This window comes from Eutrigla gurnardus (genome assembly GCF_963514095.1).
Source record: "Eutrigla gurnardus genome assembly, chromosome: 14".
Lineage (NCBI taxonomy): Eukaryota > Metazoa > Chordata > Actinopteri > Perciformes > Triglidae > Eutrigla > Eutrigla gurnardus.
In genome coordinates, this window is record NC_139937.1 from 23,764,193 (window position 1) to 23,787,622 (window position 23,430).

The 23,430-nt window shown below is 40.8% G+C and overlaps 3 protein-coding genes across 6 annotated transcripts in view; all 3 read left to right on the forward strand.

Annotated features, from left to right (window-relative positions):
- Positions 1-23,430, forward strand: part of LOC311025004 (NACHT, LRR and PYD domains-containing protein 1b allele 5-like) — a 174,164-nt gene that overhangs the window by 124,398 nt on the left and 26,336 nt on the right. The gene's annotated exons all lie outside the window — the stretch shown is intronic.
- On the forward strand, positions 1,587-7,666 carry LOC311024821 (uncharacterized protein; the record flags this gene model as incomplete). The annotated part of the gene is made up of 6 exons (XM_084027397.1): positions 1,587-1,596; positions 2,605-2,667; positions 4,593-4,640; positions 5,950-6,008; positions 6,823-7,105; positions 7,662-7,666. 6 exons carry the CDS (start codon positions 1,587-1,589, stop codon positions 7,664-7,666), a joined length of 468 nt encoding a protein of 155 aa, XP_083883523.1.
- Positions 8,554-19,556, forward strand: LOC311025006 (NACHT, LRR and PYD domains-containing protein 1 homolog). Of its 4 annotated transcripts, XR_014598352.1 has the most exons (13): positions 8,554-8,708; positions 9,528-9,806; positions 10,544-10,602; positions 10,701-10,774; positions 10,888-11,102; positions 12,231-12,481; positions 12,566-12,694; positions 12,977-13,112; positions 13,242-13,271; positions 13,414-13,461; positions 13,923-14,981; positions 15,116-15,175; positions 18,869-18,919. XR_014598352.1 is itself a non-coding variant. In XM_084027664.1 (12 exons), the coding sequence occupies exons 1-12, from the start codon at positions 8,555-8,557 to the stop codon at positions 19,141-19,143; spliced, it is 1,710 nt and encodes a 569-aa protein (XP_083883790.1). In that variant the 5' UTR covers position 8,554; the 3' UTR covers positions 19,144-19,556. The 4 variants fall into 4 exon arrangements, 3 of the variants coding, with proteins under 3 accessions (XP_083883790.1, XP_083883791.1, XP_083883792.1); XM_084027664.1 differs by lacking the exon at positions 13,923-14,981 and having other exon boundaries at positions 18,869-19,556; XM_084027665.1 differs by lacking the exon at positions 13,923-14,981 and having other exon boundaries at positions 10,704-10,774; positions 18,869-19,556.

Consider the following 23,430-nt stretch of genomic DNA (forward strand, 5'->3'; position numbering starts at 1 on the left):
CCGATCTCGACCATTTGTTTGGCGTTCTGGGGGCGGGGCTTTGAACAGAGGTCTGAACGGAGGGGGCGGGGCTTTTTTGGTTCAGCAATGAGTCCAAAGTATGGTTTTTCCAAATGACCTAATAGGGACCTTTATGTACTTCTTCCACTACTCAGGGTAGGATTAGGTACTCTAGATAGTTTAGTATGCCATGTAAATACAATTATATTGAGGACCCGGTATATAAATACTATGAAATGTAGTACTTGTACTATCTAGTTGATTTTACAGATATTTCTTTCCTGGGAAAAGCAGAAATCAATGGTTAACTGTTTAAATATGGATTGTTTGAGTAATTTATCAAGCAGAAATGTTAAAAATTCACTGGCTTAAGTTCCTCAAATGAGAGGATTTGCCACTTTTCTCTTTAATGTTACTGGAAATTAAATAACTATGAGCCCCAGGGGCCTGTACTACGAAGCAAGTTCAACATACCCAGGGTATCTTTCAGAGATCCAGCTTACAGTTTTTTTCAATTGACAATGACAAGGAAGTAACCTCACAATCCTTATCTGTGTCTAAGGTGTGAAAATGTGTGTAGCGTTTTACAAATCCCTGTGTGTAATGTTTTGCAAATCTGTGGAGGTGTTTTGCTCCTTGGAGTAGAATTTCGCAAATTGTGTGGACATTTTTTATTTTAGTGTGTAAACAATCGTAAAAAACTGTAAGTAACCCTAACAAAGGCAATCGGAGATAAGCGGTCACACGAAGCTGGTTATCAACTCGTTAACTCAACCCAGGGTTTACCTGTCCAGCTATGAGCGCGTGCACATGAAAGAGGCGGCGTTTGCAGCATTTGACCAATCACAAACATGGATCAGTCTACGGCAGCGGAGCGGCGTATTTCACGTACGAGGAGCGAACCATGATCTTACAGAAATACGAAGAAGTTAAACATATAATGCAGGCAAAAAGCAACAGTTTCATCTGCCAAATGCAGGAAGGACAGCTGGCAAAAACTCACCGACTGTGTGAATGCGGAAGTCATATTAATAGTATTAGTAGTATAATAAGACTACCCCATCATAAGGACACTACTAGATCTGACTGATTACATGATCACATTAATTTCGCTGATAGCTTAGTGGTAGAGTTACCGCCCCATTTTACGAGGCTCCTTGCAGCGGCCCGGTTTGAACCCACCCTTCGGCCGTCTTTTAAATCATGTCGTCGCTCTCTCTCGTCCCTTTAACTCTTATGATGTCCTTCCGCAATAAAAGGCCAAACATATAACTTTAAAACAATGAATTTGTTGCTTGGATCTATTCTTATAATGTTGTTTATGACACATTCCTATATTGGTATTTTTTAATGATTTAATTTTGTTTCGGCGTTGTCATATAACTGAGCCTTAATGTGTTTACCTGTTCAAATTATTGCTTTTCTTGGTGTTCTGATTGTTATAGTAAGACAGCATTCTGTGAATGATGTAAGTGTTCATGAGACAACAGAGGTCTGCATGAAGCCTGTGAACAAGAAGTGTTAATATTCCCTCATTTTATTTTACAGCTACTTGATCCTCAGTGGCAGCGACTGATAGAAAAACAATGGCCGAAGGTAGGAGCGCCGGTATTCTCTCACACAGCTGTTACTCAAAAAAGCAAGAACATGCAACATGTTGTACAAATGTAGTGACAAATACATATATTTGATAAATAATATGATGATATTATGATGTAATATATGGAATGGAGTGTAAGAGAAAGAGTTAAATAGCTAAAAACAAAGCAAACTGAGAATAGACACGCAGTGTTTACGTTTACTCACTAGTGCATGATTGTGTCTGAAAGTAGTCCATAGTACATAACGCAGTATTCACTCATGGTATTTCACGACAGTCGGCCACACATCACAGTGCCCTGCTGGTTTTAGGATTTCTTTAGCCTTTTTGAAGAATTAAAGCTATATATTTGATTTACAGCCATGAACTTAGGATAACATCAGTCTTATCCTTGAAGGTCTTTTTCACTTAAAACAAAAAAAATCAGTTTTAAAGCCAGGAAGATGTATTCGAGTACATTAAGTGCAGCAAGAGCATTTGAGAAGTCTTAACCTATGTAAGTCTATTTGTGTGTGTGCGTGTGCGTGTGTGTTGAAGTGTGAGTAGACATAAGCAATTTTAATTTTCCATGAATCTGTTTCAGCTACGGGACCCTCGACAGGAGTTCCTGGTGTTGATACCGAGGGGGAAGATGAACGTGGAGGTAATATGACGTCTTCACACCAAATGCCTTTCAGGCTGTCTGTGATCAGTCGCTGATCAGATGGTCTGGAAACCCAGAATCTGAATAGTATTTGTACTTCGTTACTTCCCACCTCTGATTAAGGACCTCATGAGTTATGAATTTTAAACTGAGTTACAGACGTCTCTGTCCGCATGTAAACCTAGAGGACAAATTAAGTGCAGCGAGAGCATTTGAGAGCTCTCTGTGTGTGTGTGTGTGTGTGTGTGTGTGTGTGTGTGTGTGTGTGTGTGTGTGTGTGTGTGTTTAAAAAAGTAGTAGGCATAAACACTAGACTGATCCATCATTGTGCAATTTTAATTTTCCAAAAATGTGTTTTTAGGTGCGGGACCCTCGACTGGAGTTCATGCTGGTGCTTTCAGGTGGATCAGTGGACTGACGGGAGGTAATATGATGTCTTTTCACCAAATGCCTTTGTTTGTCTGTGATCAGTCGCTGATCAGATTGTCTGGAAACCCAGAATCTTAATTTGAAAAAACTCCTAATTTAACCGTTCGCCTGGCTCAGTCCAAAGTTTAAAAACCTCCCAACCTAAGTAAGACGCTAAATCTTGTTGAATTGTAACAATAACAATAAACTTTGGAGGGACGAGTTGTTCTCCTGTGCCTCCAGTCTTTATGCTAAGCTAAGCTAAATGTCTCCTGGCCAGTGATGGGAATTACGGTGTTATAAGTAGCGGCGTTAGTAACGCAGTTACTTTTTTCAATAACGAGTAATCTAATTGATTCCTCATCTCATTATTATAACGCCGTTATCGTTACTGCCAAAACATGTGTCTCGTTACTACATTGAAGGCAGAAAAAAACAAATGTTACGCTAAATTAAACAGAGACGCGTCAAGCTGAAAAAACGGAAAACGGCCGCTCAAGCTGAATCCTGTTTCCCTTAGTTTAGACCGCCCACAAGCTCCTCGATTGGCTCTGCCGTTTCTTGTGTGATTGGCCGTCCCCGCTGTCACTCCATCTTGCATACCGGTCTGCTGTCTGCGGTTAGGAGTCCTACAGGAGTCCGCTACTGTAAACTGCCTGGTTCACGTCAGCTAGAAGGATTGTAATATCAGAGGTTTCATTTACATTAACGTTTGAATCGGTGTCCGTGTATGTGTGTTTGGTAATTAAACGCAGCCAGGATGTCTTAAAAAAAGAAAAGTGGACATAAGAGACTTCTTTAGAAGTGAAAGTCTAAGTTACTCAAAGAAAGGCGTTACACCCATCCTGCAACACCTTCACTGGCTCCCAATGAAGCAGCATATCCACTTCAGGATCCTCCTCATCATTTACAAAGCTCTCAATAATCTGATCAATAAAATGTATTATTATTGTTGTTGTTATTATTACTATTGGATTAGAATTGGGTGATAATGTTTGGCTACATGATTTACAACCAGTCAAACCAAAAAAGGGAACAGTAGACTTAAAAGAAGAAATAGAAAACTAGAAGAACTACTAGAAAACACAGTGAACTGAAAGAGTTAGTTTTATTAAAAATACTTTTGTCCCCCCCACCTCTGAAATCAAAATGTCCTCCTTGCACACAACATTATGTAAAAACATACGTATATGTCTACTGTTTTTTCCCCCTAATTTACACTACAAAGAGTAAATATATTTATTATTTATTTTTGGTGCATTGCTTAACAAGCATAATTTCATTTTGCAGTTGTGACCTGTTGAGGTGCAATAAATATCAAGAGTTCCAAAAGATATATTATTTTTATCAATCCACTCTATAAGCATAGTAATTATAATATCTCCAATAAAATTGTTTAGATTTGTTCACTGTGGATTTCTGTTTGTAATGTATTGAGGATCCATTTCATTATAATACATATATTTTAAGTTCCGTCAAATAGGGATGGAGATGGGGTCCAAATTATTTGACACATCAGTATTTAAAAATAATTTGAAAGTAACGCAATAGTTACTTTCCAAAGTAACTAGTTACTTTTAGAATTTGTAACTCAGTAACTACTTTAGTTTCTTTCTGGGAGAAGTAACTAATACTTTATCTAGTTACTTTTTTAGAGTAACTTACCCAACAGTGCTCCTGGCTTTGTGTTTCGTACTGGGACGTTGATTTAATCAAATATTTAAAACCTGAGTTACAGACGTTTCTGTCTGAATATAAATCTACAGGACAAATGAAGTGCAGCGAAAGCATTTGAGAGCTCTGTATGTAAGTCTTCTGTGTGTGTGTGTGTGTGTGTGTGTGTGTGTGTGTGTGTGTGTGTGTGTGTTGAAAATACTAGCAGACATAAACACTACGATCATTTGAAATTGTGCAATTTATATTTTCCTGAATTTGTTTCAGCTCGACGCAAGATTCCTCGCGTTGATGCCAAAGGTTCAGTGATGGAAGGTAATATGACGTCTTCTCAGGAAATACCTTTCAGGGTGCCGCTCTTCCCCTCTTCAGATCCACCCGTCCCTCTGCTTCAGTCCAAATATGGTCACGTCCGTTCACTGGTTGCAAAACCTCCAAGATGGCGACGGCCAAAATGCCGACCTCGAGGCTTCAGAACCGTAGTCCACACCCCTACGGGTGACGTCACCACGACGACGTCCGCAGGAAATCACACAAGCCAGGAAGTGAAGTGATCTGAACCGAGGGGACAGAGGAGTGACAAAATAAAACAGGAAAGACTAAACATGAATGAGTGATTTGAAGCTCCGAACCGAATGTCAGGGCGAACTATGCAAACATACCTCGTTGATATTGTACAGTGTTACGTAAGAAAAGGGAAAGTACGTCAGCTAAAGTAGACTCACGTTGTTCCTGCACAGTAAAAGTCCCATAAGGACGGATCAGATAAGCCTGATTGGTCTATTCGTCTCTGGGGGCGTGTACCAAAGTTTGATTGACACTTGTCTGGCCTTGCACGTTTGGCCCATGAAAGCTCCCTTTGAATTGACCAGGTGGAGACGATGGCGTCTGTTATAGAGCTTGGAAACGCTGCTGATTTGAGTCAGAAAATCAAGAGCTTCAAGAAGATTCTCAGTGAAACCGACCTCCACAAACGTTCCACAGACATTCCATAGATGGAGACAACAGAAATACAGGACACGGGCTTTTTATGGTGTTAACCTGCAGCCGACAGTCTGTGAGACGATCAGGGAGGTTTGAGAGAATATGAAGTGATTTGCTCTGGTACAGAGGTTGTCAGACAGCAGACCAAAAGGTAAAAGACCAAAAACTAGCCCTTAAAGGATCCGCATGACATTAAGACATTTATATAGCAGCAAACAACGATTTGCTATGAAGAGATAGTGGAGTAAAAGTACAGATATGTTTAAAATGTAGGGAGTAACAGTAAAACGTTGTCCATGAAATAAATACTAAAGTACAGATACCTGAAAATTCTACTTAAGTTTACTTCCCACCTCTGATTAAGGACCTAATGATTCAAACAAAGGCTATTCAGGTGTTCGTACTGGGAGGTTGATTTAATCTAATAATTAAAAAAGATAATTATAAAGAGTTAGAAGTCTCAGTCTGAATGTAAATCTATAGGAAGAATTAAGTGCAGCGAGAGCATTTGAGACGTTTATCAGGTGAAACCGGTAATTGATCTTTATGATATTAATAAGGAGATTTTCAGTTTATTTTGCATTGACATGTAACATTCTAATTCTTCTATTCTGACAGTGATTATGTGATCATTTTACAGTTCCTCTCTCTTCAGAGCGATACTGTGTGGATGAACATTGTCCTGTGCTGATCCAGAAGGTGAGTGATGTAACGTCTGACTTGGATTCTAAAACAATGGATTCGTCTACATTGATTGGTCTTTTCTCTGTTTTAGATCATTAACTGCATCTCTTTGGGTTTTGGGCTGTTGGTCAGACAAAACATTTGAAGATATCAATGTAGATGTAAGGGAATTGTGATGGGTACCTTTAACCATTTTCTGAAATATTATAGACCAAATTATATAACTAAAGTTAATAAATGAAGGGAAGAATCGACAGATTCATCAATAATAGAACTGGTACTGTATATAATAAAGGTTCTGGTACTGTTGTCAATCACAACAGAGCAAAGACAGCCGTTGGGCTGAATGTTATTACGCCTGGGAAAATAGTTCCTTACAAGAACTGAATTTCAAGCTAGAAGGAGGATTTTAACTACGAGGTGGGTTTTAACTAAACTTGACATTTTCAGGTAAATTCTGTAACGTTTATTGAATATGAACAAAATGTAAACAAACTGTAAACAGATGACCGATGTTGTTGATGGACAGTGACATGTAGTAACACTGGTATGATCCTTTAAGCAGGTAATAAAATAAAAGTCAGGAACCCGTTAACAGAAATACAGTAGTTATAAAAGAGAAGTTACCAAAGAAATATGTACATCTACATCAGTAACCAGTCAAGTGGACAAACATCAGTTGTTTCACTATCTTGTGAAGTTTGGATGATGTTCTCCACATCCATGTTTCTAAAACAGACATTGATGATATTTAAAGAGTAAAATCTATAATCATCCCAGCAGAGAAATTTTACTTTTGCTTCATGAACATTTCCTTTGAATTTTCCAGGTGGAGACGGTGGCGTCTTTTATAGAGCTGCTTTTGGAAACGCTGGCTGATTTGAGTGACGGGGAGCTTGGGGATTTCAAGAAGGTCCTCTTGTCTCAAACTGACTTCCGTCAGTTTGGGCTCCCATCCATGCTGTTTGAGATAACAGGACATCAGGACATGGTGTTTCTAATGGTGGTGTGCTACAACGAAGAGGCTGTGAATAAGACCAAGGAGGTTTTGGAGGAGATCAGCAGGACTGATCTGGTGCAGAGGCTGTCAGACAGCAGCTCAGGACCCAAAAGTAATAACAATAAAGACAAAAACATGTAAAAATCCCCAAAATGTTGAATCAATGACTTTTACCACTTTTCCCCTCAGAGCAAGACTCAGGTGAACACCGGTCTGGATTGATCAGGAAAGTGAGTAACGTTACATCTGTCTGACTGAGTACAACACAGCTTTCATTCACCTAATGCAGGTTCATTCATGGTTTACATATTTATTTAATGAACGTATTATCTTTCAGGTAGCGACAAGAGTAGCTGTTCAACAGCTGATTTTGGAAACCCTGAATGATTTGGATGATCTGATGTTTGAGAGATTCACGAGGTTCCTGATGTTGATTGTCCATCAGAAGAACCTCCCATTCTTCCCATTTATGGGGCGACACAGTTATGAGAAAGACAGAAGGATGACCGTGTATCTGATGATGGAGACCTACGGCCAACAGTCTGTGGAGTTAACCACGGAGGCTTTTAAACAAATGAACAGGACAGATCTGATACAGAGGTTACCAAAGCCCAGTTCAGGACTCACAGGTAAGACATAAGCCCCTTTACTCTGCCTTCTCGTTGCAGGATGATCACTCCTTCTTTCTTTTTGGTGTCAAAGGTACAGAGACAGAATGGAGGCGTGGTGGCGGCGTTATGCCACAAAGTCCAGTATAAATGGTGCGATTGTAAAGATTAAAACAAAAACAACATATTCATGTGTCTAATAAATACTTTTATAGTTCATAATAACAAAAAGGTAAATCTGATTGAGTTCTGTGTTTTTACTGAAATTGTTTTCTTTCTTTTGAAGCAACTGTGTCTCATTAAAAGTGATTATTAGTGATTCAATTAGATTTGAATTGTCTGAGTTATTTAATGTCTTTTCTCCTCAGAGCAACACTTTGTGGATAAACATCAACCTACACTGTTGCTGAACGTGAGTGTGACTATATTTTACATTTTAAATCATCATAAATGATGAAACGAACCAAACAGTGAGTTTCTTAAATTGCCTCTCACTGTTAATGTTGAGCTCTTAAGTAATAATGTTATGATGGAAAAGAGAGAAAACCATTTCTTTGAGCTCCTGTTACAGAAACATGATGCGTTGAGATCAGAAAGGAGTTATTAATTAACATGAATTAAAGGATGGAGGGACTCATATTTGACTTTGATGTTAAGAAATAAAAACACTTAATACTTCAAAAGAAAATGAAATCAGTAGAAAAGATATTAGTGTATCATTGTCTTGAGTGATCATGCAGAAAAAACTAATCTTATAACATTTACACTCGACGTCTATAACACTGACAAAATGCAAATAAATGAATCTTTAACCGTCCCAATTGGGAAATTACACGTTTACACAGGATTTGAAACGGATTCTTTTGGAAACAGTGAAGACTTTGAGTGAGGAGGAGCTGAAGAAATTCAAGTGGTTGCTGAAGCTAACGCTCTTCATGAAATGGGTCCGATACATGAACTGGGAAACATCGTACTGTAGTGCAGACCTACTGGTGAAACTGATGGTGGAGACCTGTGGTTTGCAGTCTTGGGAGGTGACCATCGACATTTTAAGGGACATGAACAGGACTGATCTGGTGACGGGAATGTCCAACTCAGGATTCAAAGGTCAGAGAGAAAAATAGAAATATATTTTAGAATTCATGGTAACAAAGAAAGTGGTTAAAACTTTATTTAACCGCCCATGAAAAATGTTATAAAATAAATAAAAAGGTCAGCAAAGCAATAACATGCAGCATCAGCCAATTGAATCCAGACTCTTTGATTTTTGTGATGTCACTGGAATTCATTTGGTGTAATTCTTTTTTAAATATAAGTACAATGTACAGTAAAATACGGTACATGTAGGCCAAATAATCACATTTTGCTGTTGACTTTAATCAGCACCTCTGTTACGATAAGATAAACCTTTATTAGTCCCACGGCGGGGACATTTACAGGATTACAGCAGCAAGGAGGATAGTGCAACAACAAAAGGCAAAACAGAATGTAATAAATAACAGATATTAAAAAAATACTACTATTTAAAAATGTAAATAAAAAAAGTACAGACTGAGTAGTTGAGTTCACATTATTGTATAATAGAATATATGAAATTTTGTTATTGTACATGAATGACCATGAGGAATGGTTGAATAATTGACAGTTATTGGTATGATCAGGCTACTGGGTGCCGTATTTATCATGCAATATTATTGTGGATTGGTACACAATGAATATTAAATTAAATAGTTTGACACAATTTTCACATTATAATCTTATCAAAGGAAGTATTTGTTGCATGGCTTCTGCATTGAGTGAGTAGAGTGTTCCGAAGCAGAATATGTTATTTTCTAATTATTTATTTATATTTTGTTCAAAAGCAACTAAGTCTTTTAAAGTCTGATTTGGAATCGGTCAGTAATTTTCTCTTTTCTTCCTCCTCAGAGAAAATGTCAGTCCAGTTGAAGCTTTTGGAAACGCTGGAAGATTTCAACTACGATGAGCTCGAGAAATTCAAGCATGTCTTGCAGGACAGTAAAATGGAGAAAGGCCTCCCAAGAATCTCCAGACAGAGAATGGAGCTGGCAGACAAAGCCGAGATAGTGGAGCTGATGATGGAGACCTACGGCCAACAGGCTTTGGAGGTGACCAGGGAGGTTTTAACGCAGATGAACAGGAGTGATGTGGTGCAGAGGTTGTTGGACGTTAGGTCAGGATCCAAAGGCAAGTTGGTTTTTGTTTATTTCACTTTAATGCCTTTTTTTTCTTGAATCAAATTGCTTGTGGACGGTCAAACAGCCATTTGAATGTGTGGTCTGTTGAAGCACATGCTTCGATTAGATCAGATCAGTCAGTGTTTCAGCCATGCAAGGGGCTCCATGGTAACGTCGGTGTTTGTCCTTCGGTGTGACGGACACACTGGACCATTATTGGATGCATCACAATTACATTTTGTCCAGAGATCTTTGATGATCCTGGACTTTTCCCTCAAGTACCAGTGAACTCTTGCATGGAGTGCCAAGAAATGTTGTTTCCACATTCATTGTGCTTTGAGGATGCATCGTAATCACTTTGGTGATCCTCAGACGTTTCCTTGAATTATTATTCTCCAGGACTTTAATTGCAACACAAAAAGGCTGCCGAACTAACTACATAATGATGACGATTTGTAAACACTGTAGCTGCTCCATCAACACTTAGAATAACATAATTTAGACATAAATACAGCAGCGACCTTGTTGATGGACCGTAGACAGTCTCTGGTTCCTCTACATAGAACCTCACATTAGACCCAACCAGACTATCGTAGACCTCTGTGAGACCACTACGATCTCAGTGAGAATCTCAGTGCTGACAGGCTTTCCCCCTCATGCTAATTATTCACTTGAAATATTTCAAGTTAAATACCACATTAATCACATGACCTTATATATCAAAATAACAATTTGAAACAAATTCAGACATGTCTTCACAAGGGCCTCCGGGACGCATGGAGCCTGAGGGTGATGGAAACGTTATGGTAATCCTCACATCAGTTCATCACTTTCATTTGTTCATTCATGTGATGTTGCAAAAAGCCCCATCTCCACTTATTTCCAAACATCTGGTCCTCTGCAGCAGGACTGCAGCGACTGGACTAAAGTTGAACCTGACGTGAACAGTGCAGATGCAGATGAGGCTCCGACGTACAGGTGAAAAAAGAATAAGGTCCTAAAACCTGCATCACAGCAAACTGGAACTATATTCTACGGATATATGCTCATCTTTTTTATTTCATTCGTTATTTTTCCATGGCTTGCTGTAGCCTACAGTCTGACGCGGGAAACTTTGAATGCAGCGTCTCTGGCTTGCGCTGGGTCTGCAAGGAAAAGGTCAGCTTAAAGTATCAGTTCTGCTCTTGGGAAGGACATATGCAGAGGATGGAGTCGATGCAATACATGCCTGCAGGTCCCCTAATGGACATCACAGTCAGCTCCGGGAAGCTATCTGAAGTACAGCTGCCACACTGGATCTGCATAGGTAAGTGGACAGAACGTGTGCTTTTAAAAGGTCCCATATTATGAAAAACAGGTTTTCTCTGGTCTCTACACCTATAAACTGGTCCTCCCTGAGCCCGTCACCTCCCAGGATGAGGAAAACAAGCAATTCCTGCATGGTCTCTGCAGCCCACCCTCTGGTAAAACGGCGCTCCTACAGGCTGTTCAGATTCAGCTCCTGTTGTTACGTAACGAAAGGAGTCATTTGCATAGACCGAACTTCTCTGCACGATGATGGGCGATATCTGAGAGGGGGTGTTTCGCAACACAGCACGGAGAGCACGGCCCGACAGTGGGGACTGACAGCCCGGAGAGTGTGGCCCAGCGGCCCGACAGCTCTCCAGCATGGAGAGCGGGCCCGACAGCGCAGACGTAGAGTGCAGCCCGACTTACCGGTTGTGGCGCTGGGTGATCCGGCTGGTGCTCCGTGAATCAATCCCGGTGCGGGTGAAGCTGGAGACAATCCTCCCCGTCTCACGCTCTCTGGTGCGTCTTCACTGCTGCCTCCGGTCGGACGGAACTCGGGGGCGCGTGTCAGACAGACCGCCGTGCACGACGGTCCGCATCTGCATCTTGCGTTTGATTTTAAATGACAGTGTGTCGGATACGGTCCGTGTTAGCTTGTATGTGTGTGCTAACCACTTCACATCGGGCTGCTTCAGTAACGAGGGTCAGTACAAAGCTGGCTTTGCCTCGACACTGGCCCTCGTAAAAGGATCTGTCCCCAAAATACGGGACCAACAACTTCACCTGAGACACATAGGCAAGCCATAGAGATACATCCACGTAAACATTGGAGCATACTACCGCTAGCGGCATCGTCTCCGTCTCTCTCCAAGTAGGCGATGACAGACGGAGCTCATTAGCATTTAAAGGTGCAGGCACAGAACCAGCCTGTTCTCAGCAGAGCTCATTTGAGCAACTTTTAGACAGCTGAAATTCAGGACCACAGATGGGTTTGGGGCAATGCATATCAAATACAGTGTTGTTGGACCTCTGACAGCTGTGTGGAATTGATGAAAAACAGTATAATATGGGATCTTTAAATTCCAGACAGCATGAGTACAACAGCTGATGCAATCCTTATGTTATGTGCTCTTATGTTTTGCAGACGACAACCCTGAAATATGGGACAAGTTTGCAGTCCTGCACATAGAGGACTCTGGAGATGTCGTGGAGAAAGCGTCCGAGGTCACATCGCACCACGTCAAACTGTCCGAAGCAGTTTTCTCCCCGAGAGCGATCCTGATGAAAGTTGGCTTTCCAGTGAAGATACTGTGTGATGTTTTAATATACAAGATCAACACAGCATTCCTCACACTCCATGTTTATCTGATCCCACGTGATCCTGGTCTAAAAGAGGTTATTTCATATCTTATTGTCACTAATGCCACAAATCACGTGATGAAAACGCAGCACAGGCAACTCGTGTTTTTGTCCCAACAGCAACTGGACAAGAGGAAATTATCCTACGGACACAAAATCATCGAAAAGCCGCCGCCAGATGAGTACCTGAAAATGCAAGATCGTTTTGTCCTCACAGCAGATTTCCACGGTGCAGAAGTTAAACCTAAAGTATGTTTGACTGAAATAAGATTATTTCAGTGCTTCAAAACTAAAATCAACCTTTTTATTTAAATATCTATGAACAATGTGAGCGTTATGTTATTATGAATATTTAAATAACATTCAAATATCTGAAATCATGACATTTTACCAATTTTTGGCAGTTATATTCATAATTTTTCTGTTCATTGATCTAGATGAGAAAACGAAAAAACGTACTAATCGCTGTTGCAAACTTCGGATGCTGAAAGTCTAACTTTCTTTTCACATATTTTATTTTTTTTCCCTCAGAACATAAAGCTCAGATATGAAAGCAGTATCCCAAGTTTCTTCGGAGTGTTCATAAGAAATCCAGATGCAGACTTTGCACTCAAGCTCGAACACAGTAAGGAGCTTAAAACAGTATGGGACGATACGATTCGAAAAGGTCAGATTTAAATAATATCACCAGAATTCATCTGCACAGCCTATTAAACACTTTTAACTGTCACTCAAATATGTATCATGAGTGAAGCCAAAATATGTCCATTTTCTTTTCCTCCTTTTTCATTTTCAGAAGAATACCAAAACACCGGTCACATACAAGGTAAGACATGGCTTAACAGTCTGACCGAAGAGTCGGTTTGGTCTAGGAGTGGGTTGATAAAACCCAGCAGCATATTAAATATTCATAAACGGTGTTTTAGTAAGAGTGTTATCAGGATGTAACCGTGCTTCCTATATGACAGTTGCAGACATCGCTGGACTGACGTCCTCCACACCTGCTTCCGGTGACCGTGAGTTGTTTTTAACACGAGACATATTAATATTTGAAATATTGGAACCAACATTTGTATGTTTTTTAAGCATTGAGGACATGAGGTATTTCTATGTGTAATATTATGTTTGTATATTATGTGTCTTCATAATAATAAAAATAATATATATTATTACAATTTAATTATACCATTTATATAAATAATAATAGTAACAATAATTATTAATAATTATTAATTAATTACACTCCACAGTGCACCCGAGGCAAATCCATTGTAACGGCAGACTATCGATGTACATATCTGTGTTGATAGAATGTTTGACATAAAACCAACCTTGCATTTTTAAGGATTTATGTCTCAGCAGCAGCGGCAGCGTGTCATACTACCTAGTAGGCTATGGCAGCGGCGGAGTGATATCACCTAGCACTTATAAGTTACCGGTTCTATAATAGTTTGTTTGCCTGCTGTCATTGCTACAGACGCAGAGTAGCCTGCAGTGCTAGTTTCTTCAATCTCACGGAAATGGACACTTTTGGAGAATAAACTGAAACTTTTGAAGACTCTGATGAGGAGTTTTCCACCCAAACCCAACCGTACCTGTACGAGCCTGAATATACAGAGGAAGAATTGCGTGAGAGGGATGCTCAAAGGGCAGAACGCGAGCGTCTGGGGAGACCGAGATAGCCCCCGCTGGAGCTGAGAACCGGGACCGAACAAACGGAGACTGGTGGTGCCAGGAGGGAATCCCCCGCAATGCGTCCGAGGGTTTACGGTTCTCCGGACGGAGCAGAGGTTCGGGTTCGCGGTGCGTAATTGTGGGTTCGCGTGGCCGTGGGCTGCCCGGTGTTTGCGTGAGGTCTTTCACCCAGGTCTGGGGGCACGAGGCCCGACTGTTCAGCATGGGTCAGGTCTCTATTTACCAGAGGGATTCCCTGCAACGCGTCCAAGCGTTTACGGGTCTACGGACGGAGCAGAGTTCCGGGTTCGTGATGCGTAATTGTGGGTTTGCGTGGCCGTGGGCTGGCTGGTGTTTGTGTGAGCTCCAAGGGCTTTTCAGACAGCCTTGGGGGCATAAGTGCCGACAAATCGGCGATGTTCAGGTGTGTATTTACCGGCTGGATTCTGAGCAGTGTGTCTTAGAGTTTTGAGTCCAACAGAGCAAAGTAAAATTCCGCTGCTGCTGAAAAACTAGTCCCTCAAAAAATGGATGATTTATGTGATGCAAGGTTAGTTTTGTTTCAAATATTATTCTATCAACACAGATATGTACATCGACAGTCTAGTGTTTTAATTGATTTGCCTCGGGTGCACTGTGGAGTCGGTATGAGTGTTTTTAATGCCATGCTAGCTAGAACCATTGACTTGCGCTAGCCATAGCACAAGCGAACTCGGCAACTAGAAGAACTGAATGAAATTTCTTGAAAACGTCTCCAGACGTCTCGAACACACCGGCTGACTTGGAAAATAGGTCTTATGTCCAAAATTCCGAACTATCTACCTTTAATCTGGCATCCAAAAGGGCACTTCATAAAAAAGAGGTGAGGACAAATTAAGGAGTAAAAGCATTTTAATCGTCTATCTTTACCGTGAAAGACAGCCTTTTTTGTTTGCTGTGTGTCTGAAAAAACACGCATTAACACTCTTTCATGAAGCAATTTTGAATTTGTTTCAGACGGGAGACCGTCAGCTGGAGCAGCTGCTGTGAACACCGTGGCAGGAGGTGGATGCACAGGTAAGGTGATGTCTTCACAGTGAACGCCTTCGACGCTGCCTGCGACACCGATCAGATTGAGACTGTTGAATTCAAATGAATTAGTTTGACACCTATTCTGTTATTTCTTAGAGTTGGACGAGTAGATCGCTGTAATGTTTGCACATTGAGGATAGAGCCAGGAGACATTTAGCTTAGCTTAGCATAAAGACTGGAAGCAAAGGGAAACGGTTAGCCTGGTTCAGTCCAGAACTCCTAAAAACCACAACATTGGGACGAGCTCGCTGTTCTCCAGTTCCTCCTGTCTCTGTGCTAAACTAAGCTAAATGTCTCCTAGATTTGTGTGTGTGTGTGTGTGTGTGTGTATAGAGTACAGACATGAGGGCTGTATCTATTCAATTCAATTTTATTTATAGTGTCATATCACAACAGAATTCATCTCAGGACACATTGAAAATGTAATAAATCATGAGCATATTCTAGTCCTGTTCAGAGTCCCAACATCCCCAGGAGCGTTGCAGCGACAGTGGCGAGAAAAAACTGCCTTAAAGCAACACTTAAAGTGATGGTTCGGAGTGAAATGCACCCTAGGTAATTTCCACCATGACATCCAGCCAAACACCCCCTCAGAAGCATTTTTAGCGATGGTCAGCAGTGGTCAAGATAGGGCGATTAGCCAAATTACTTGCAATTACTAGCGCTATGGTACTGGAGATATATCTCGTAAATCACTCCACTAATAATGCATGGAATGTTACCAAACTTCTGCAGCAGTACACATAGGGTATGTACTGACAAAACGAGGCATTTGAAAGTTTGTAAGTACACCAGGAGTTTATTTAAAAGAACACTTGCCTGATAGCGTCTATCCTCGGCTGCTATGCTACCGCAGCATAGACGCCACTTCCTTGTTTACCCAGCCGATGCCGTGACGCGAGTTTCACGTGAGAGTATGAAAACGTTTCGCTGAGTTTTTATAAATGCTTGTATTATCAGCTCAACACATTTTTATAAATGCTTGTATTATCAGGTCAACAAGTGTTGATAAGTGTTGAGCTGATAATACAAGCATTTCTAAACATTTAGCGAAACTTTTTCATACTCTCGCGTGAAACTCGCGTCACGGCATCGGCTGGGTAAACACCGAAGTGGCGTCTACGCTGCTGTAGCATAGCAGCCGAGGATAGAAGCTATCAGGCAAGAGTTCTTTTAAATAAACTCCTGGTGTACTTACAAACTTTCAAATGCCTCGTTTTGTGAGTACAGACTCTATGTGTACTACTGCAGAAGTTTGGTAACATTCCATGCATTATTAGTGGGGTAATTTACAAGATATACTCTATAGTTACATATATTTAAATATATATTAGCACAATAGCTAACACCTTAGCTTAGATTAGCTAACATGAGCCATAGCGATAGTTACATATATATTAGCACAATAGCTAATGCCTTAGCTAAGATTAGCTAACATGAGCCATAGCGATAGTTACATATATATATATATTAGCACAATAGCTAACGCCTTAGCTAAGGTTAGCTAACATGAGCCATAGCGATAGTTACATATAAATATTAGCACAATAGCTAACGCCTTAGCTAACATGAGCCAATAAAATAATCGACAATGTATTGTACACAGATGCACACTGTTGGAAAAAAAAATGATTACCGGTATTATTTACAAGTCCAGCAGCAACAAAGCCAAGTCACCATCCGTCTTGCAATTTGAAGCCTCCTTCAGCTCTCGAGTGTGAGCCGGTCTGATGTTCACTCTTGTATGAGCTCTTTATTTGTCATGCTCCTGTTTTCTTTTCTTCGCCTCATCGGACATTATACTCCTCCTTGTCTTTGCAGGCTCTGCCATTACACCAATTTAAAAACTACCTAGCTGCAAGGTATCTTTCACGCACCTGCCGGGTGTTCTCCCACTGATCTCCACGCAGAGCCTTGTAGAAGAAAATGTGTTACCTTACATTTCTTATTTGTTTTTTTATAATGTTCCTTATCTCGGGAACATCAAATGTCCTGCTGAGCTGTTTCTATTGAATTTAACCCTTGCAGTCTTGATGAAAAGACTCTTTGATCTTTCCCTCTTCCTGAACTGTAACATTCGGTAACATTTGTCTCACATACATTGATCAAGGCCCGATGAGTGACCCCTGTAGTGACATCGTCTAGCTCTCCCGAGAACGGTCACACCTTGTAGATATGAACAGATGTCTCTTCCTCTGCAGAGAGACATGTGTTGATTCAATGCAAATCCACTCATGACGCCTTCCCTTTTGTTCTCCCGAATGTTCTGTATAAATCCAACTCGGCCAAGCCATTCGAGAGACTGGATCTTCATGGATACACTGTGAATTTATTTTCTCCACTGTCAGTGATTAAACCTCATTTGAACCAGCCACAGAATTGGACCTGAAGAGTTTTCTTCTACAACTGGTTACCTGTCTGTCTCTACATGTCTCCCTGTGATAGACTGGTTACCTGTCTGTCTCTACATGTCTCCCTGTGATAGACTGGTTACCTGTCTGTCTCTACATGTCTCCCTGTGATAGACTGGTTACCTGTCTGTCTCTAGATGTCAGTCCTGTGATAGACTGGTTACCTGTCTGTCTCTACATGTCAGCCCTGTGATAGACTGGTTACCTGTCTGTCTCTACATGTCTCCCTGTGATAGACTGGTTACCTGTCTGTCTCTACATGTCTCCCTGTGATAGACTGGTTACCTGTCTGTCTCTACATGTCAGCCCTGTGATAGACTGGTTACCTGTCTGTCTCTACATGTCAGCCCTGTGATAGACTGGTTACCTGTCTGTCTCTACATGTCTCCCTGTGATAGACTGGTTACCTGTCTGTCTCTACATGTCGGCCCTGTGATAGACTGGTTACCTGTCTGTCTCTACATGTCGGTCCTGTGATAGACTGGTTACCTGTCTGTCTCTACATGTCGGTCCTGTGATAGACTGGTTACCTGTCTGTCTCTACATGTCAGCCCTGTTATAGACTGGTTACCTGTCTGTCTCTACATGTCTCCCTGTGATAGACTGGTTACCTGTCTGTCTCTACATGTCAGCCCTGTTATAGACTGGTTACCTGTCTGTCTCTACATGTCTCCCTGTGATAGACTGGTTACCTGTCTGTCTCTACATGTCTCCCTGTGATAGACTGGTTACCTGTCTGTCTCTACATGTCAGCCCTGTGATAGACTGGTTACCTGTCTGTCTCTATATGTCAGCCCTGTGATAGTCTGGTTACCTGTCTGTCTCTACACGTCAGCCCTGTGATAGACTGGTTACCTGTCTGTCTCTACATGTCTCCCTGTGATAGACTGGTTACCTGTCTGTCTCTACATGTCTCCCTGTGACAGACTGGTTACCTGTCTGTCTCTACATGTCTCCCTGTGATAGACTGGTTACCTGTCTGTCTCTACATGTCTCCCTGTGATAGACTGGTTACCTGTCTGTCTCTACATGTCTCCCTGTGATAGACTGGTTACCTGTCTGTCTCTACATGTCAGCCCTGTGATAGACTGGTTACCTGTCTGTCTATACATATCAGCCCTGTGATAGACTGGTTACCTGTTACCACCCCCGACCCTGAATACAGGATAAGCGGTGGACAGTGGATGGGTAGATTCCTTAAATGTTATAAAGTGATGTCACCAGGTAGGCTGTTGACCTGAATCCAATTCTTTTTCTTTCCCTCTAGCCTCAGGCCATCACTTTGTGGATAAACACCAGTGTGATCTGATCGACAGAGTGAACAACATTGAACCAATCTTGGATCATCTCCTGAGAGAAGTTGTAATCCAGCAAGAATTTTATGACAGAATGTCTGCCATTCCAACCACCCGGGAGAAGATGAGAAAACTCTACGGAGGTCCCCTGAATGCAGCCGGACGCGACGGAAAAGACATCTTCTTCAAAATCCTTGAGGAGAAAGAGCCGTTTCTTGTTGCCAGTCTCAAGAAGAAGAACTCATGAATACTGTGTTGAATTCGCCTGTTTTCTGCATCGCAAAGCAAATGTCAGGCCAGACCCCCTACAACGGTTTAGTTTGTCACCTTTTCCACCCTCATGAGTTTGCAGATATGGGTATAGTAGTGTATCTGCTGCTGAGGTAGGAGTATCATAGAATATATCAGTATTATTGCACTGTCACTGTCTCAACGTGTCATATAAAGCTTTTTCTAATGTAAATATCTAAAAGCAAGAAATTAGCTCAAATTGTTAACACAACCTTGAATGTCGATATCAGCAGAGGAACTACAGGGAGCCTTCACATGCACATCCTGGGGCAATAAAAGCCTACACACAGGTCCAGCAACAGGTATCGTTTACTGGTATGGAACCATGAGGAATTCCAAATTTTACATCGTCAAGCTGATTAAAGCTACTAAAACAATGCATCTATGTTTGTTGTTGTGAATTTCTCTTTTTGTTGGGTTAACCAGGGTCTAATGCAGGACTTTAACACCAAAATGGACCATCCCATCCATAGTCATGTTCTGTTACCAACTGGTATGGAGTGTTTCTTCTTCTTTGAGGTTTATTGCTGGTTAGCAACAATAAATTCACCCATTAGCGCCACCAACTGGTATGGAGTGTTTCTTCTTCTTCTTCTCTGTAGCTGTGTGTACCATTACCGCCCTCTGGCGGCCGTCCAGCATAGCAACACTGACACCGCCCGGTCTGCACGTCACAGCCAAGTAAACGGAGAAGAAGGCTCGAAGGGGAAGACACACTTCAAACACTTTTCCACTTTTCAAGAGAGCAACAGAGTGCTGTCAACTTAGCGATCAATGATTTGCCGCAATCATAAAAAGTGGACGGACTCTGACAGCTGAATAGTCTGGTTTTCACCATACTAAGGTCAATCTTTTAAGATTGAACATTAGTCTGGGGAAGCTGCGCTTTGTTTCTACTGCTCAAGAGGCGGGATCAATGGGCATCGTTCCCCATTATGTTTCGTCATCGTCACGTCACCGGCCAATAGCGTGCCAGGAGAGAATGGCCGTTTCTGATTGGAGCCAAAGATTCTGGCAATGTAACAGCGAAAGTAAGCCTGAGGGTGTCCAGCCTAAACTGCCGAGCGAAATCCAAATTTCCCGGAAGTTCAGGCAGGGTTCACCCAGCCTAATAGCTGAAGTTACGAGCTGTTTAAAAAAGGTTTGTAAAACGACATTTACTTCTTTTTGTTCTTTTCTTACTTTCACTTTCATAGTTTGAACTTCCTGTCGGATTTTAACGTTAAAACGGTGTGTGAATGCTTTCCTGATGACATCACCGTTGTTACTAATGATGCATTAACTAAACTGAGATGTTTTCACCAAACCGTTCGACAGTTTGACAGTTCGGTAAAGTTGGAGATATATTCAGAGAGTCGAACTTCCGGGATCAATAAATCTGAAGTGAAACGTTTTGAATATCATAGACTACGAGCTACAAGGACCAAAGCCCCGATTTTTTATACAAAAATAAACCGTCTGATAAACCGAGCTGAACGAAGAACATTGATCTCTATGCGCAGCCGGGCGAGTGCGCAGGGACCGTCTGCAAATTGCAAGACAAGAGCAAGACTGCAAACAAAAATCAATAACTCCACTGTTATACAGTACAGAGACTCCAAAATCACTACACACATCAAGGGGCTCCTTATGGTCATACTACAACAGCTATTTTGAAAATATGTGCCTTTTTATCATTTTGGTGGTTTTTAAATGGTATTAATCATTAATATCTTCCTATATTAATCAATAACTCCACTGTTACACAAGAAAATATATTCATGATTAATACCAATGAAAGAATTACCATAACAAGACCCTTGATTGTGTGTAGTCATTTTGGAGTCTCTGTACTTGTTAATCAAAAACAAGTTTTTTTGTTGAGGTTGAGGTTGACCAATGGTGCAACTTGATCAGTCAGTTACTTTCTTACTTACTTACTGAGCCACAGAGCCACGGTCCAGCCAATAATCTTAATCTAATATAATCTAATAATCTTAAATACTGTGTCAGGCTGAATAAGTACAACATTGTAGTTTTAAAAACAACCACCCACTGCTTTGTACCTTTACGGAGCATCACAAGCTAGTTATGTGCCATGCACTCCTGGAAGTTTTAATTTTGGCTGTGTCTCTATAATCAGACACATTCCTATATTGGTATTTTTTATGTTTTAATTTTGTTTCGGCGTTGCCATATAACTGAGCCTTAATGTGTTTACCTGTTCAAATTATTGCTTTTCTTGGTGTTCTGATTGTTATAGTAAGACAGCATTCTGTGAATGATGTAAGTGTTCATGAGACAACAGAGGTCTGCATGAAGCCTGTGAACAAGAAGTGTTAATATTCCCTCATTTTATTTTACAGCTACTTGATCCTCAGTGGCAGTGACTGATAGAAAAACAATGACCGAAGGTAGGAGCGCCGGTATTCTCTCACACAGCTGTTACTCAAAAAAGCATGAACATGCAACATGTTGTACAAATGTAGTGACAAATACATATATTTGATATATAATATGATGATATTATGATATAATATACGGAATGGAGTGTAAGAGAAAGAGTTAAATAGCTAAAAACAAAGCAAACTGAGAATAGACACGCAGTGTTTACGTTTACTCACTAGTGCATGAGTGTGTCTGAAAGTAGTCCATAGTACATAACGCAGTATTCACTCATGATATTTCACGACAGTCGACCACACATCACAGTGCCCTGCTGGTTTTTAGGATTTCTTTAGCCTTTTTTGAAGAATTAAACTATATATTTGATTTACAGCCACAAACTTAGAATAACATCAGTCTTATCCTTGAAGGTCTTTTTCACTTAAAACAAAAAAAATCTGTTTTAAAGCCAGGAAGATGTATTCGAGTACATTAAGTGCAGCAAGAGCATTTGAGAAGTCTGAACCTATGTAATTCTATTTGTGTGTGTGTGTGTGTGTGTGTGTGTTGAAGTGTGAGTAGACATAATCAATTTTAATTTTCCATGAATTTGTTTCAGCTACGGGACCCTCGACAGGAGTTCCTGGTGTTGATACCGAGGGGGAAGATGAACATGGAGGTAATATGACGTCTTCACACCAAATGCCTTTCAGGCTGTCTGTGATCAGTCGCTGATCAGATTGTCTGGAAACCCAGAATCTGAATAGTATTTGTACTTCGTTACTTCCCACCTCTGATTAAGGACCTCATGATTTATGAATTTTAAACTGAGTTACAGACGTCTCTGTCCAAATGTAAACCTAGAGGACAAATTAAGTGCAGCAAGGGCATTTGAGAGCTCTGTGTGTGTGTGTTTAAAAAAGTAGTAGGCATAAACACTAGACTGATCCATCATTGTGCAATTTTAATTTTCCAAAAATGTGTTTTTAGGTGCGGGACCCTCGACTGGAGTTCTTGCTGGTGATTTCAGCTGGCTCAGTGGACTGATGAGAGGTAATATGACGTCTTTTCACCAAATGCCTTTCAGTTTGTCTGTGATCAGTCGCTGATCAGATTGTCTGGAAACCCAGAATCTTAATTTGAAAAAACTCCTAATTTAACCGTTAGCCTGGCTCAGTCCAAAGTTTAAAAACCTTCCAACCTCAGTAAGACGCTAAATCTTGTTGAATTGGTACAATAAAAACAAACTTTGGAGGGACGAGTTGTTCTCCTGTGCCTCCAGTCTTTATGCTAAGCTAAGCTAAATGTCTCCTGGCTTTGTGTTTCGTACTGGGACGTTGATTTAATCAAATATTTAAAACCTGAGTTACAGACGTTTCTGTCTGAATATAAATCTACAGGACAAATGAAGTGCAGCGAAAGCATTTGAGAGCTCTGTATGTAAGTCTTCTGTTGCAGTTCCTAAGGTTGATGCCGAAGGTTCAGTGATGGGAGGTAATATGATGTCTTCCCACCAAATGCCTTTCAGGCTGTCTGTGATCAGTCGCTGATCAGATTGTCTGGAAACCCAGAATCTGAATAGTATTTGTACTTCGTTACTTCCCACCTCTGATTAAGGACCTCATGATTCATGAATTTTAAACTGAGTTACAGACGTCTCTGTCCGAATGTAAATCTAGAGGACAAATTATTTTATTTATTTATTTATTTATTTATTTATTTGTTTATTTCGGGCATGTCTGTTAAATCATCATCACACATCTTTGTTCACATAGTAAAATACACATGGCCGAAAGGGAAAACGGGAGAAGCCAAGGCGTATCTAGTCCCGCCCCCATTACCCACAGGAGAAAATCGTCATCATAATCTTTTCATATCA